At 45.9% G+C, this 14798-nt stretch overlaps 1 protein-coding gene across 2 annotated transcripts in view; it reads right to left on the reverse strand.

The window, feature by feature from the left end:
- Nucleotides 1-257: 257 nt before the first annotated feature.
- Nucleotides 258-14798, reverse strand: part of ADCY9 (adenylate cyclase 9) — an 87478-nt gene continuing 72937 nt past the window's right edge. For both annotated transcript variants that reach the window (XM_063171239.1, XM_063171238.1), the window contains 4 exons: nt 14078-14237; nt 10850-10998; nt 7959-8000; nt 258-2379 (listed from right to left, as the gene is read on the reverse strand). In XM_063171239.1, the coding sequence (XP_063027309.1) occupies nt 1191-2379; nt 7959-8000; nt 10850-10998; nt 14078-14237 (1540 nt within the window). In that variant the 3' untranslated portion in view covers nt 258-1190. The remainder of the gene's footprint in view (nt 2380-7958; nt 8001-10849; nt 10999-14077; nt 14238-14798) is intronic.

A 14798-nucleotide genomic window follows, 5' to 3' on the forward strand; every position in this document is an offset into this window, starting at 1 on the left:
CACCATTGGTTCAGTCCAGAGGGAAGCTGGGATACTCAACTGTGTTAGGTGGCTTCCAAAGTGTCACCAGCTTGGAACCAAATATTGCCAAAGATAACATCCTCACAGTGGTTGGTAGTTCAAAGAGGCTCAAACTCTGTCTCATCACTCCCATTAGACCCATGAATGATTTATCTCTCCCAGTCCCTTCCACGGAAGTCCCAAATGAAATTAACAAAACCCCAAGAAACCAAACAGGAATAAAATAAATAAATAAATAAAGGCATTCCCAAAACATTTATTTTGCTTCTCTCTTTGTCTCTCTCCAATCAGCTCAGAGACACCGATGTCACCTACCTTCACCCACTGAGCTGCACACGGAGCAGGGAGCCCTGAACTGCAGCACTCCCGTGGTTTCTCCTGCTTCTGGACATCTGTCCCCAGAGCTGGCACTGTCCCAACCCTCCTTCCATTCCCAGGATCAGTAACTCATTGGCTATATGGAAAAGAAGTGTATCCAAAGCACACGATGGCACATGGAGGCTGCAGAAGCATGGGGAAAGGAGAACAGAAGGGCAGCAGCTGCTCCTCCTGCCCTGACTAAAGGCTGAGCCACGGCACAACTCCCCTCCAGCCCGGCCCAAAGGGTGCCACCCCTCGCCCAGACATTCTTGTGGTGCATTACTGGCACTTTATAGCAGTCTCATATGGCAGATACATGCACATGTCTGTGTGTTACATACAAAAGGTCTGATAACAGTAAAACATTGTTCCGAGAGATATAAAAAACCCAAGGAGTTGCGTTAGCCAAAAAAAGTGTTTTGTGAGAAACAACAATAAAAATGATATAACCACAGCTTTTCTTTTCTTTAAAATTAGATAAATACCCAAAGCTATGATTTCACTTGGGGCCTCTGTACCTTGACAGGGAGTCCAATGGAGTATATCTGAAGGCACTTAATATCCTCTACTCAGCTGTAAGATGGTTGCACAGGGAGCTGGGGAGCTTGGGATGTGGTTTGGGGCATGGAGGAGAGAGATGGATGAAAACAAGCCCTGAAGAGCCATGATCCACACAGCCCCAGGTGCCGAAATGAACACAAACGTACAACCCAGGTGTGGAGAAGGTCTCTTTTGGAAAAGAAAACTGCCAATTGCAAAAGTCTGTGTGTTTCTATGGACAGAGCACTTCATGCAACTCTGACAGTTCATCATACACTCTTAGAGATATTTAGCTTTGTCAGTTCATTGACCTCCTCAGTCCCCATCTCCTCACAGTCATCCTTTTCCACGGCTTTGCCAAACCTGCACCTCTCCTCTGCCTTGGCCACGTCCTTCTGGAGCTTCTTGGCGGAAGGAAGGATGTCCTTGGCTTCTGAGCTATCTGTGCCATGGGCTATCTTATCAGAATTCTGTACAGAAGGCACCAGGTTGGCAATCTCATCCGTGGGAGACCGCCCAATGCTGCCATCCACTTGAACCCGAATGTCTGGAGATATGGACAACTGGTGGTGGGGCACGATGCCGTTGTCCATGCACTTGGGGTAAAGGTAGGTCTTCATCTGCCCCTTCCCCTTCACATTGACCGTCCCCCTGTAGTCAAAGTCATACCCCATCTTGCTGAGGATGCGGTAGCTCTCCTCACTCACCTGGATGCGGCACTCGACGCCGGTGGTGTCCATCCTGCTGGCGATGTTCACAGTGTCCCCCCAGATGTCGTAGAGCAGCTTGGTGGTGCCGATGACCCCGGCCGTGAGGGGGCCGTGGTTGAAGCCGATGCGCAGTTTGAAGTTAAACCACAGCATGTTGTTGTTGAAGTCGTCCACCACCCGCATCATTTCTTTGGCAAATTCAAAAAGGGTCTGCAGGTGCCCGTGGGGATGGCTGCTGTCCTGGCACTGCGACGTGTTCAGCCCCGACGCCGCCATGTAGGTGGCCCCGATGGTTTTGATCTTCTCGATGCTGCTGTAGTGGGGTTGGCTCAGCAGCTCGTCGAAGTCCCCGATGAGCTCGTTCAGGACCCGGTAGCACTCCTTGCCTCCCTCGTAGTTCTCCTCGTAGAACTCGCTGAAGTTCACGATGCTGGCAAAGATCACCCCGCCGCTGTCGTGGTTTTTGGAATAGCTCTGGGACACCTTCAGCTGCTCGGCCACGTGGTAGGGGATGATGTTCCTCAGCAGCCAGTCAGCCTGATCCCTCATGCTCTGGATCTTGGTGCGGTGCAGGTCGGCCTCCACATCGCCGTGGTAGTGCAGGCGGTAACTGACCTCGAACTCGCGGTTCAGGAACCAGACGAGCAGGAGCAGCAGGAAGGACACCAGGACCACCTCCTGGCCGATGAGCTCCGCCGGCCGCCGCGCCTCGCTCGGAGCCGAGCTGTTGCACGGGCTCTTCCTGGAGCTGCACAGGGGGAGAGCACACGGGGGTGTTTTAGCTTAGGGCATGGCCATCCCTGCCCCACAGGTAGAAATGCTGGGTTAGAAATGCTAAATTATAAAATATCCATTGAGAACTTCATCTGCTGTTAAGGAAATGCCTAAGAATTAATTTAATTTTTAAACTCACCAAGTACTTCCATAAACCCACAAAGATTTCTTTATCATCATGTTCAGTGGCACAGGGCAATCCTGTTTTAAGGACTTCAGCAAGGAAACAGTTACTCTTATATCTAAATATATATCTAAAAACACTGTATGTAAATTTGTACCTGTGTGTGTGTTTAGGTATCTGAGTGCACTGAATGTCTGTATGTGGGGGTGCCTGTGAGTTTCCTGGAATTTATCTGGTTTTGTATTTTTTATTACCTCCAATATTCAGAACCAGCTGCTTTACACTCCTGTGCCTTTCCCTTGTGTCCTCACCAAGGACCAGGAACCTCTGCCATGTGCCTTTCATGCTACACAAGAAGGGTTTGGGAGAAGATAACCCTGTAAAAGACACATTGTGGAGAACCCCATGGCAGGGGGTTGGAACTTCATGAGCTTTAAGGTCCTTCTGACCCAGCCCAGTCTGGGGTTCTATGAGCTGCATGGAAGTGGGGAACATGGCTGTGCTTTTCTGTGATAAAACCACTTCAGCTTTTCATGGCGGAGACAGAAAGTTTCTCCAAGTGCCAAGATTACATAAAATAATCAAGAATTCCTGTCTGCCATGGATTGGGAGCAATATTTCAGATCCTTTCGACAGTTCAGTGCCTGCCTGTGCAGATTATGAGGTGCTGATGGAGCCTCTGCCAGTGCCAAACCACCCTGAACGAGGAGACATCTGCACTCTCCAATCTCAACTTTCTGCAGAGATGCAAAGGCACAAATTGAATCTGAGCAGGCCCCACCTATGCACTCCCAGAAGCGAAGGCTGAAGGCAGATAGCTTGGCATGCAGTCATTTCTGCAGGGATCCAACTGCATTTTTGGGATAAAATTATGCCAAAGCTTGAGATCTGATATGAGCAGACATGCGCTGAAGTTCTTTGAGTTAAGAGAAGGTTTGAAAAGGGAGAGCATCACATCAACCTTGCTCCTGGAGAGCCAGACAGGAATCCACACTCAGCACCTGCCTGCACTTCTCTGGGAAGGCAGGAGGGGATTAAAACTCAGCACAACTGGAGCAACAGCTCAAGAAGAGAAGGCTGAATTTGTTACTGTAACATATGAAAACATTCCTGAGTTCATTTTGTTGCTTCATGTCCATGGGGGACAGGCTTCCACTCTGGATATATTTCAGAACTGAACTTTATTACAGGCACAGGTTTTTTTTTTCTGAGTTTCATTCTCAAATACTTGATTGACAGGAAAGTGTGATGAAACAAAACCACAGCACAGCTGTGAGACAGATGAACGTGCCCCATATCCAAAAACATTTCTCTGTGCCATAGTCTTTGTATCTGTTCCCTTTTTTACAGAAATCCTATGGGGAAAAAAGTTTCTGGTGAGTGAAATATTTACAAGAGAGTGCAGGCTGAATTTCAGATGAAAGACAGGACAGATTACATTGAAAATTTGTTCTTTTGTTTTCTACCATAAATACACTTCTCCCAGGAGAAGTGAAGGTATATTCATTTATTCCCTCTTCACAAGGGGACCATGAAAGGAGGAGATGTCCCAGCTCAAACAGAGCCCCACCATCAGGTTCCTGTAATTGCTGTACCAAGACACTCCCTCCTCCCTGATTCTCAACAGAACCTCTGGTCTGAACCTGTTTATTTCCTCCCTTGAAAGACAAGTCAGAGACAAAGACAAAGACAAGGTTTAGTGGTGGCCTTGGCTGGGTTAATGGTTGGACTCAATGATCTCTGTTGGTCCCTTTTATTCTATGATTCCCTGATCTTGGAGGTCTTTTCCAGCTTAAATTATTCCATAATTAACGACTAGCAGGGAACAATTCCTGAAATACAATCCCTGTTATTTTGGAGGTGACAAAATGCCCTCCCAGCTTGATGGGCCAATAAAACAAAATTATGTGGGTCAGAGAAAATATCTTGGAAAATAAGAAGAGGTGGGGGAAAGTGAGGAAGGAATCTGGATTCAGGAGCACAATTCAGATTCTTTGAATCTGAGTTCATTTTTTCACACATCTTGTGGGCAGAGATCTGTTACTGACTCTGTTACTGCTCTGAGAGTTTGATCCAGATAATCCCCTCTAACATCAGACATTCCTGCCACAGGGATTTATTTAAGCCATTAAGGGCTTTTTATTTACAGGTTGCTGTACAAAACACTCTCAAAGCACTTTAACTCCTCTGCAGTGAATGAGGTGAGCACCCAAAGTTCTGTGAGGAGCAGTGGGAGGCAGGATCTGCCTTTGGGCAAGGAGCTGCTGCTCCCACTCCCATTCCTGGAGCTCCCCATGAGCTGCTCAGCGTGCCCTGACCTCGTGGGCTCCAGCCCTGAGATGGGCATGGGCAGGGAGGGACTCACTGTGCCCTGACCTCCTTCCATGAGTGGAGAATGGGGTGGGATCCCTCCTCCAGAGCAGGAGATTTTATCCCATTCTGCATCAGGATGGAAAGCTCTGATTCCAGCCTGAAGGAGAGAGGAACTGCATCACCCTCATGTGGAATTCCAGCCTGGGATGTTGCAGTGACCAGGGTACAGGACCTAAAGGGCTGGAAATCACCCAAATCACCTCCCCAGGCAGCAGCCATGACCTGGAGTCACTCTGGAATGAAAAGAAGAAAAACTGTCCCACACCTCCAACAGAAAAAATCAACCCCCCATCCCAATCTTTCCCAATTCTCCTTTTTATGAGGTGCTGCAGCAGAAAACTGATTTTAAAAATCATTCCAATTGAGATCTTGAGCTGACAGTGTCTCTTTAACTCAAACTGGTGAAATGCTGCCTGGCACAGCCCCCTCACTATTAACTTGGCACCTCCATCCAGGCTGGGAACATGGAACAAGTGAGACTCCAGAGACAGAATCTCCTTTGGCTTGATCACAAATCATCAAGATAATGGCTTCCCACTTACAGAACTTTCTGGAAAGCCAGTTTGCTTCTGAGCAGTAACCCCTGTTTGGATTTGGTATCTTGCTATATTGAAAGAGGAGCTCTCCCTGCTAAATCTGAGAAGAATGCAAGGGAGGAAAGGTGTGGAAAAGGGGATCAAAGTGCTGCTGTCCATGAAAATCCTGCAGTGGGTGCCTACAAACCCTTCCCCGCACTCAGGTGAGTGCAGACTCCACTCAAGTGACCAATTCCTGCTTCCCCTTGGAAAGTGGCACATCCCAGCAGCTCTGAGGTGAGGAAAGAATGAAAATGAGAAATGTTTCCTTCAAAGTTCATGGCTGTATCCTTTGGGCTGCCTGGAAAACAAGGGAAACTCCACATTTTTATTTACAGGCAGTCCAGAGGTGAACTCTGTGCTAAGGCTTCATTACCATTGCTACTGTCTCCCTTCCCAGGCAATATTAATATTATCTCAATTCTTGATCAAGGAGAGGGAACAACCCCATTACAGACAACACACAACCTTGTCTAGCCCTCCTAAAACATGAGAAAACTTCAGTGCTGAGTGGGGTAAGCAAGGAACCTGATTTATGTAATTCTGGCAGAAAGGTACAGCAAAAAATTTTGTTAGGCTAAGAGAGTTTCACCTTCTGTTAGTCCATTACCAGAAAAAAGGGGAAACTCTGTACTCTAGAAATGTGATATTCAATAATATACAGCATAAGAATCCTGAAGAAAGAAGCCAAATTCTCTTTAATGGCAGAAACAGAATAGGATTAACTCCCAGCTCTCTCTTTTAACTCCCAGTGTTTGTTAATGTCCAGGTTTGGGCAGGGTCAGGCAGGGGAGCTGGACTGAAGGGCAGTGCTGAGCAGAATTAGCACATGGGTCTCTTCCTCAGCTCAAGGAGCACAGACAACATCCTAATAAAAAGTGAAAAATGAAGTTTAGGAATGTTTAACAGGTGACACATCTTGGTCACTGCCTTACTTGGCCTTCAGATCACCAGCCAAGCCTTACAAAGGAGGGAAAGCTTCACTCCACAGCTGCTCACCACAGACACCTCCATGGTCTGCTCAGCAACTCTCACCTTCCCCTGTCATCACTCAGAAGTTACATATTTATGGAAGAAAAATATCTGCAGGACAACAATGCTTGACAGGTGATGTTTTCACAGATTTCTGTCACTGAGGGGAAGACCCAGCTGTCAAAGGTTTAAGGCAGGATGAATTATTGATCAGTGATCAGCAGCTGCCCAGGAGCCTGCTGGGGAAGAGATTTGGAATTCTGAGGAGCACAAAAGCTTCACAAACAAAAAATAAGGATCCAAACTTAGGCTGATCCTGAGACACTACTGGAGTGATCAGCACACTGATGTTTACCAAAAAGAAAAAAAAAAAAGCCTCCTCTATTATTTTGGTTTTAACTTTCCATTCTGGATTCAATGAACTGGAATTCTGTTACAAAAAAGAACTTTCATTAATCAAAACCAGGAAAAAGGAAAATCCATGCAAGAAAAGCCAGAGCCCCCCCAAACTCCAACAGTGCAGTAAGAGCTGAGTCCTTGGTGAAGAAATACCCAAAGCAATCCTGTTCTCATCCCTCTGTACCAAACCCCATGTGTTTTCTGAACTACCACAGCATTTGTGGAGATGAGAGTCATTATAAAGGAATTTTGTTTTAACACATCCTCCCAGGACAAGCAGCATGCTCCTGAAACCCCTTTTACCAAAGTCACAGCCCCACAGTTCAGTCAAACCCAGCAAGGCCCAAATATTGCCCCAAATCTGCAATGAGCAAACCCAGACTTGTCTAATACCAAGGGCCAGTAAAACACTGAAATGGTATTGCAAAAAACTTGCAATAAACCCATGAGAAACTCAACACTGAAATCACCAGAGTGAATCTTTAACACTCTTCTTTTAAGGGGCCATTAATTACCCAGGAAGGGATTTTTGTTTGCTTTGAAAGGCTCCAGGGTAAATTCCCTTTGCTCTCAGTTTTATGACTCCCTGCCCTGCCTGGGAAGGTGACAGCCAGGCCCAGAGTGTCACATCCCAGCCTGGGAAGGCAGCTGGCTGCACATCCAGCTATTCCACAGCTTTTCCTCTGCCCCAGGGAATTCTCACCTGCCCAGCTGTGAGAGCATCCAACTCCCACTGCTTCTGAATGGTGCAAATCAGCCAAGGAAATCAAAGAAACAGCTCGTGGTGGACACATAATGCTCTAAAAACTGCTGCTACTGGAAAAACAGATGCTGTTTTAAATAGTTCCTCCACAGTTCTATTGCCTAGAAATCCAATTTAGGAGAAAATATCATTACACAACTCTGTGAGTGCAGCACCAGCTCTGATGAGTTTTGGTCATACCCAAGTAATCTGTAAAGGAAATTACAGGAGAAGCTTAAACACAACTTGCTGAACCAATTTGTTGAATTCCCAAGTTATTACTGTGGATGCAAAGTTTTGCTCCCTGTAATTCACTGAAAATGTTTTTATCCCTAAATATAAAGATGGTAATTTTATAGAAAGCTTACCTAAAGTTCTGTGCCAAATCTAGATGAGGAGCTTCCATGGAGCTGAAATGAGAAAAGCACTGATTTCAGAGGGAAAGCTAAAGCAATAAACAAACATCCTGCAGCATTCCAGACAGAATTTTCCATTTCCCTATTGCACAGACCAAGAACTGCACTGCAGACCTGATAACTGCACACAAACTTTGTCTGAACATGACTTATCTGCTTGGGAGAGAGAACCAGCCAGAGTTGCAAATCCCTGAAAAGGGAAATTGGAACTCTGTCATGCCTGGAACAAGTAATTGTTAAACAATCCCATCTTACCTGGAAATAGGGAAAAGCAATCCCAGAGCTCTAAGACTCCATTATGCCTCCATCTTATGTGAGAACACAGCACAAATATTTTAAAAATAAAACACAAAGAGAACAAACCCCAACATCTCCAAACAAAAACCAAAACCAAAAAACCCCAAACAAAAACCAACAAAGCAAACAAAGAAACAAACCAAACCATCCAAAACCAAAAGACCTCCCAAATCCCCACAACCCTAACACAGAACCTATTTTTAAGATGCCATTAGAGAAAATAAGTAATTCAAACACTTTGCTTATTTATTTGAATTACAATTTCTATACTGCAACCAAGTAGCAAGAGAGTATCAAACTCTCAGGATTAGTTATAACTGGAAAAGGAAGTCAAACTGCAGACAGGGCTGCAGCTGCCACCATGACAAAAATATTATCAGAATCATGGTAAGAGACAAACAAAAAGATGATTATTAACAACCTGAAGCAATGGGTTTCACTGACTAAACCTGTGTGACTCTTGTTCAGGATTAATTCTATCAATTCCCTTTCAGACCTGCAGTTCAACAGCTCTATTACTTGAAATATTTATTTTTGAGGGATGAAATAACAACATATTCCATGATTTCTGAACCTTGCCCATTAATGGTCACTGCCGTTCACACCACAGGTGGAAATAAGAGAATTATTAAGAGAATGGGGTTTCTTATCATTCACAGAGCCCCTTTAGCACTCAGCAAGAGCTGATGCTGTGACCTGACACAACAGCAAGGTCTCCACCTCCCACCTTTGGAAGAGCCATTAATAAAGCTGAAATGCAGGGAAAATGCCCAGTTCTGGGTCTTTCTCTCTGCACAAAGTCTCAACCCAGAGCTTGTCCAGGAGAGTATCCATGGCCCCTTCACCAGGCTCTGCCAGGAGCTCCAGGAGCTCCAGGAACTGCTGGGGCATCAGGGAAGAGCAAGCAGGGAACCAAGAAATGGCACTGAGGGTCTGCTCTCTGCTAATTCCCCTGCAAAACCAAGCCTGGGTTGAGTTTGGAGCCAGGGGGTTGGGCTCTGCTCCCAGGGAACCAGAGACACCTCAAGAGGAAACAGCCTCAGGCTGTGCCAGGGGAGGTTTGGATGGAGAGCAGGGGAAAATGTCTTAAACAAAAGCCCTGGCAAATCCAGGAGTACCCACCCCTGGGGGATTTCGAAGTCCTGTGGATGTGGCACTTGGGGACATGGGGCAGTGTGGCCTTGGCAGTGCTGGGGGACAGCTGGATTTGATGGCCTCAGAGGGTTTTTCCAAACTCAAGGGTTCTGTGATTCCATGGCTCTCAGTGAAGCTGAGCCACTGAAAGCACTTGTGCTACAAAGGGAAAAAGGAAAAACCACAGGGAGAAATCTTTGGGACTGGGAGAGGGTCACTCAGGGCTGGGGACAGATGGGGGATCCTGAACCCAATGGGACAAACCCATGAGGAGACCAGGGAGGCTTCACAACCAAGCACTCCCTTCCTGCCCTGCAGCTGGAGAGATCTCCCCTGCCCTCCCTGTCCAAGTCCTCTGCAGACAGACAAGAAAGGGATTTTTCTGTAGTCACTATGATTTACAAATCATTTGTCAACTGACTCCAGCTCCAGGATATTTTTTCCAGGACTTTCTCCCTCCAACCCTTACAGCCACCTCAAATCACAGATGTGAACAGGGGTAAGAGGGGACTTTTATCCTCCCTTTTTTTAAAATATAAATTTGATCAAGATTAAAAGAGACCACTGAAGACACATAAAGAGGCAATCAAAGCTAAATACTCACTAAAATATGTATCTGCAAACTCTTTTTGGTTTGTTTGGGTTTTTTTCATGTTTTTCACCTTCTGATTCAGCAGGTCTCTGATGGAGAGGAACTGAATGATTGAGGAGAAGACCTTCCTAAATCCATCCCAAGGTGGGGTCTTAAGCTACTGAGAAGTGCAAGTTGATTATAAAATTGTGCCAATAGGAGTAGAAGGCTGGAAGGACCCCCTTGACAAGAAAACAGCAGGAGAATAGTGCAAACAAATTCTCCTTGCAGAAAATAATTTATCAGGGAAAAACTGGAAAAATTTAAGGTTATTGCACAGAAACTGCATTATCTTGATTCCTCTGGTTACAGTTCTGCAGAGTCCTCTGAAAAGGCAGGAAACTGAGAATGGAACTGGCTATTAGATCCTATTAAACCTAAGGACCTGCCTTCCACACTGGAAAATGAATTGAGGAAGGAGGTGGAAGAAGAATATGTGGATCCTAAGAGCAAAAATAAATCCAGAGGGGTGTTAGGGAGCAGTTAGGCTCTCTGGCACCACAAAATACCTGGGAAATTCCTTAATAAAACAGATTTTCAAACTAATGGTGAAAGGCAATTCTGTGGGTCTGTAACTGTGTCCTAGAAACACATCAGGAAGCACAGAGTGTCACACAGAAGAGGCACCCCTGAAATCCTTCAAAAAATAAATAAATAATGAAGAAATAAAAATCATTAAGGTTGAGATGCTGGAGAAAGTCATGGCAGACAGCAAATCCTGTGCACCAGCCCCTTGTTTCCCTGGAAGGAGCCCAGCTGAGCTCCCTGGAGTGAGGCTCACCTGGAGGGACACAAGGAGACGTAGAGCAGGATGAGCAGCACTGCTCCCACCACCGTTGCCAGCAGGGATCTCATCCAGGAGCTGAGCTGGCAGAAGTTACAGTACTGCACAATGGTGATGAGAATGGCACAACACATGAACATGGTGTACTGCAACAGAGAGAGAGAGGGGGGTTAGCAGCTGCCCAGGGCCCTGCCACACAGCCAGCATGGAGAATTCATCCTGGGTGATGGGCACAGGGGGTGAGCCCACGTGGAGATGGAGATCTTCCCTTCCAGCAGCAAGAAAACATTCAGCACTGGTGCTTTGTCACTGAACATCTTCCCTTCCAGCAGCAAGAAAACCTTCAGCACTGGTGCTTTGTCACTGAACATCTTCCCTTCCAGCAGCAAGAAAACCTTCAGCACTGGTGCTTTGTCACTGAACATCTTCCCTTCCAGCAGCAAGAAAACCTTTAGCACTGGAGCTTTGTCACTGAACATCTTCCCTTCCAGCAGCAACAAAATCTTTAGCACTGGAGCTTTGTCACTGTTTTCCCTGGATGGAGGTTTTATCACACACCAAGTTATTTCAGTAATTTCCAGATCCTCCAGCTTACCTTGGTCAAAGCTCAGTGCCTCTTCTCATTCAAACAAAGGGAAAAAAAAAAGGTGAAAATTCATGGTAAACTCTCCTCCAGTGCTGGGGTTAGATCCTGCCTGCTTTGAACTGAATATTGAAATTCTATTGCATTGGAAATGCAGAGTGCAACTTCACCCACCTGCCTGCTTTTAGAAACTCCTCAGAGAAGTTCCCACAGTGCCCTGTGAGTCCAGGGAAGGAAGGATCTGCCTCAGTGACAAAAGGCAGCTGCAGTCACTGCCAAAGGACAAGCTCACATTTTGATTAAGGTTTGATTGATATGAGGTTCCAAATTCCTCATCTCAAAACCCTTTTACCTGTCCACAGCTTGCCTGGATAAATGAAAGGAAATGCACATGCACTGCTCAGAGCACCTCCATTTCCCCAGTACAACCTTACAGTGCTCAAAACTCTCAAGTGTGCCAATGATGTGCCAATTTTGGTTTCCCAAAGATATTCATGACCATCCAAGCTAAACTAGAGACTCCACACTTGGATGAAGGAGTTCTGGTCTAGCTTTATGCTGTGTTTTACAGCATGAAATGATCATTCTCTCCCCTTCTCTCTCCTTTTAGGTGTCCTGTGCAGCTGAAGTACAGACTCTGCAGCCTGGCAGTCCTGTGGCATAACAAACAAGCATGTGATTGAGAGCAGACACAGAGGATGGGAAAAATCCTTACATAATTCACCATTTTTAAACCACAAACAACAATTGTTGGATTTTTTAGTGACTTAAAAACGGATAAAGGAATTTCAGAAGTGTCCATAAAAACCCCATAACTTAAACTTACTTTTTTCCCCCCATTTGAGGTCTCCTGAAGTGGCAGGGCAGAGCTTCTCACTCCAAGTGATGCCCCAGCATGAAGCCAGCCTATAGAGGGTCAGGATGTGCTGGATTTTACTATGGATGCATGGCTTTGGAAAGTTTTTTTGTTTTTTTTTTTTTCATGGTTGTTTTTGTTAATTTTCATTTTATAATTATTTTATATCCAGGGAAGGTATAAAATGCTATGAATTAAAAAAAAAAACTTTGCAAAACCATGTCATAGTAAAGGAGGAGACTTACCTGACCCTCTATAGATTGGCTCTGTTTCCTAGAGCTCCATGAGTGTGGGAACACTGAGCACAAGCTGAGCTGGGACATCTCTTGGAGAGTGAGCCAACAGCCCCACGACTCTGGAGCACCTGCAAGAGGAAAAAAAGCAAAGCTCATTCTCAGTTTGGTGATGAAAATCACCATTTTACTGCTGCTGCCTCCAGTGGTTTGACTCAACCTGACCTGTGTTGAGAACACACTCATAAAGTGGTTCTGATATTATCTGAAACATCTGGAGAGATGATCAAGGATGGTGATGAATGGGATGGTATCAAAATCAACAGACAGATTTGAGAGATTTGAAGGTTTTCAGCTCCCTTCCCTGGAGGAAAACATGCCTGTGGTTAATTTACTGATAATCATGGAGGGGAAAGACCATCATTAGACTGAATGAACAAATAAATAAATTTACAGCTTAAAATTTCTTCCCTAAAGCTCCAAAAGGTAGAAACTGCAGAATGATCTTAAGCATGGGATGGACCAGAATGTCAGCCACACCCTGCTGTGGCTGTGACAACCACAGGATGTGTGTTTAAATCAGCAAGGACCAAAAATTGTGTGGTCACATGTTCCCATGGAACAAACAGCCCCCAGCACCAGGAATAAGCTGTGATAGGAAGAGTGAAGAGGATCTGGTCATTACCTACACCCTGAAATAGCAAAGCTTTGTGAAATAGAATTCCCTGAAGATCCTGCAAAGGAAGGATTGCACACTGTGCTGCCTCAGAGAAACCTGCAGAGAAACAATCTTTCATCTCCAGCTTGAGGCCATTTTGTTCACAGTTTTTAAGCCTTGATTTTATGCTACAGTTGGCTTTTAAATTAAACTGTTCTACCCCCTCCTCACTGTTGCCCATGGCTGGAACAAGAGGTGCCTTCCAACCCAAACCCTTCTGTGATTCTATGAATGTTTAACCCCTTGTTCTCCCCTTCTGAGTGCTTTTAATAACAGAGACACCAAATTCCCTATGGATCTCTGTGTCTGGGTTAAACATGCCAATTTCTTTCCCTTCCTTTTCAGAAGGCAGTTATTGGGTTCCTTTAACCATTCCCACAACCCCTGCAATGGCCATTCCTAGGTACCAAGTGAGATGAGTTCCTTCATCTCACTCTGCAAAGCCAAAACACCCCCCACTAATCCTGTTCCCATTGTTGAGGTTCACTGATACAGCTTCTCTGACTCCAAACTCCAAATCCAGCCCAGGACAATAATCCTGGGATAAACCACTGGAATTATCTCAAAAAAAATCCTGCAGAAGTGCTTGGTTTAAGAGAAAAAGGTATGCAAGCAGCAGGAATTTCTAGGTATCCTCTCCCCTTTTGTCAGAGAGTTTTCACCATGGCTGTGTTTACATAACAGACCAGGAATTCCTTCATCCACAAAGCCCCATCCCTCCAAGGGATCTCTATCACACAGATGAAAAGCAGGAGGGAGGTGGAGGAAGGCAGGCAAGCAACAAGCTTTGGTAGCTGCAAACACTCACTTTAGGGAATGGAGTTCAACAACTTACATGTATATTTGTTTCAAAATCAGAGGTGAAGTGTGAAAAAACTGCAAGAGCTGGGAGAGAAACCAGGATTGCACCGAAGAAGTGTCGGGGCAGCCAGCCAGATATCACCTCCAGGAGACGCTTGGTGCAAGTCATCACCTCCTCCAGGAAAAAAGCCATCCTGGAACACAGGAAAGCAGGGAGCCAGGCATTAATGGCAGCACATCTCCCTGTACCCCTCATTTACCTGTAATAACACAGCTTCAAATCCATCACTTGGGTTCTGTGAGCAACCAAGGTGCCACAGCACCTGCTGGTGACACCAGGGAATAATCCAGCCCGGCTGCTCCAGTGAGGAGAGGCAGCAAAGGGAGGGAGAGGAAGCAAATTGAAAGCCAAACTTCACTTCCTTGGAAGCTTAAGCAGAGAGAAGACTCCTCTCCATTCATAAATAAAGCAGGCAGGGAGAGGGGAAACTTTCCCAAGTGAAACCTACTGAAAATAACACCAAGACCGTCTGAGGAGCAGGGCAGCTCCAGCACCCATCACAGTGCAACCCAAACCAGTTCTCCCAGTTGGAAGCAGCCATTGTGCAGGCAGCTCCCTGTCATTAGGAAGGGGAAGGGGAGCGTGGGCTGCGGGCTGGCAGGAGCCGAGCCCGGCTGGCACCGCCCCGCGGGAAGGAGCCGCTCCCGCCCGGAGCTGCCGAGAAAACCACGGCCCCAACCTGTGAAAAGCTGAA

This window comes from Melospiza melodia, chromosome 18 (genome assembly GCF_035770615.1).
Source record: "Melospiza melodia melodia isolate bMelMel2 chromosome 18, bMelMel2.pri, whole genome shotgun sequence".
Taxonomy (NCBI): Eukaryota; Metazoa; Chordata; class Aves; order Passeriformes; family Passerellidae; genus Melospiza; species Melospiza melodia.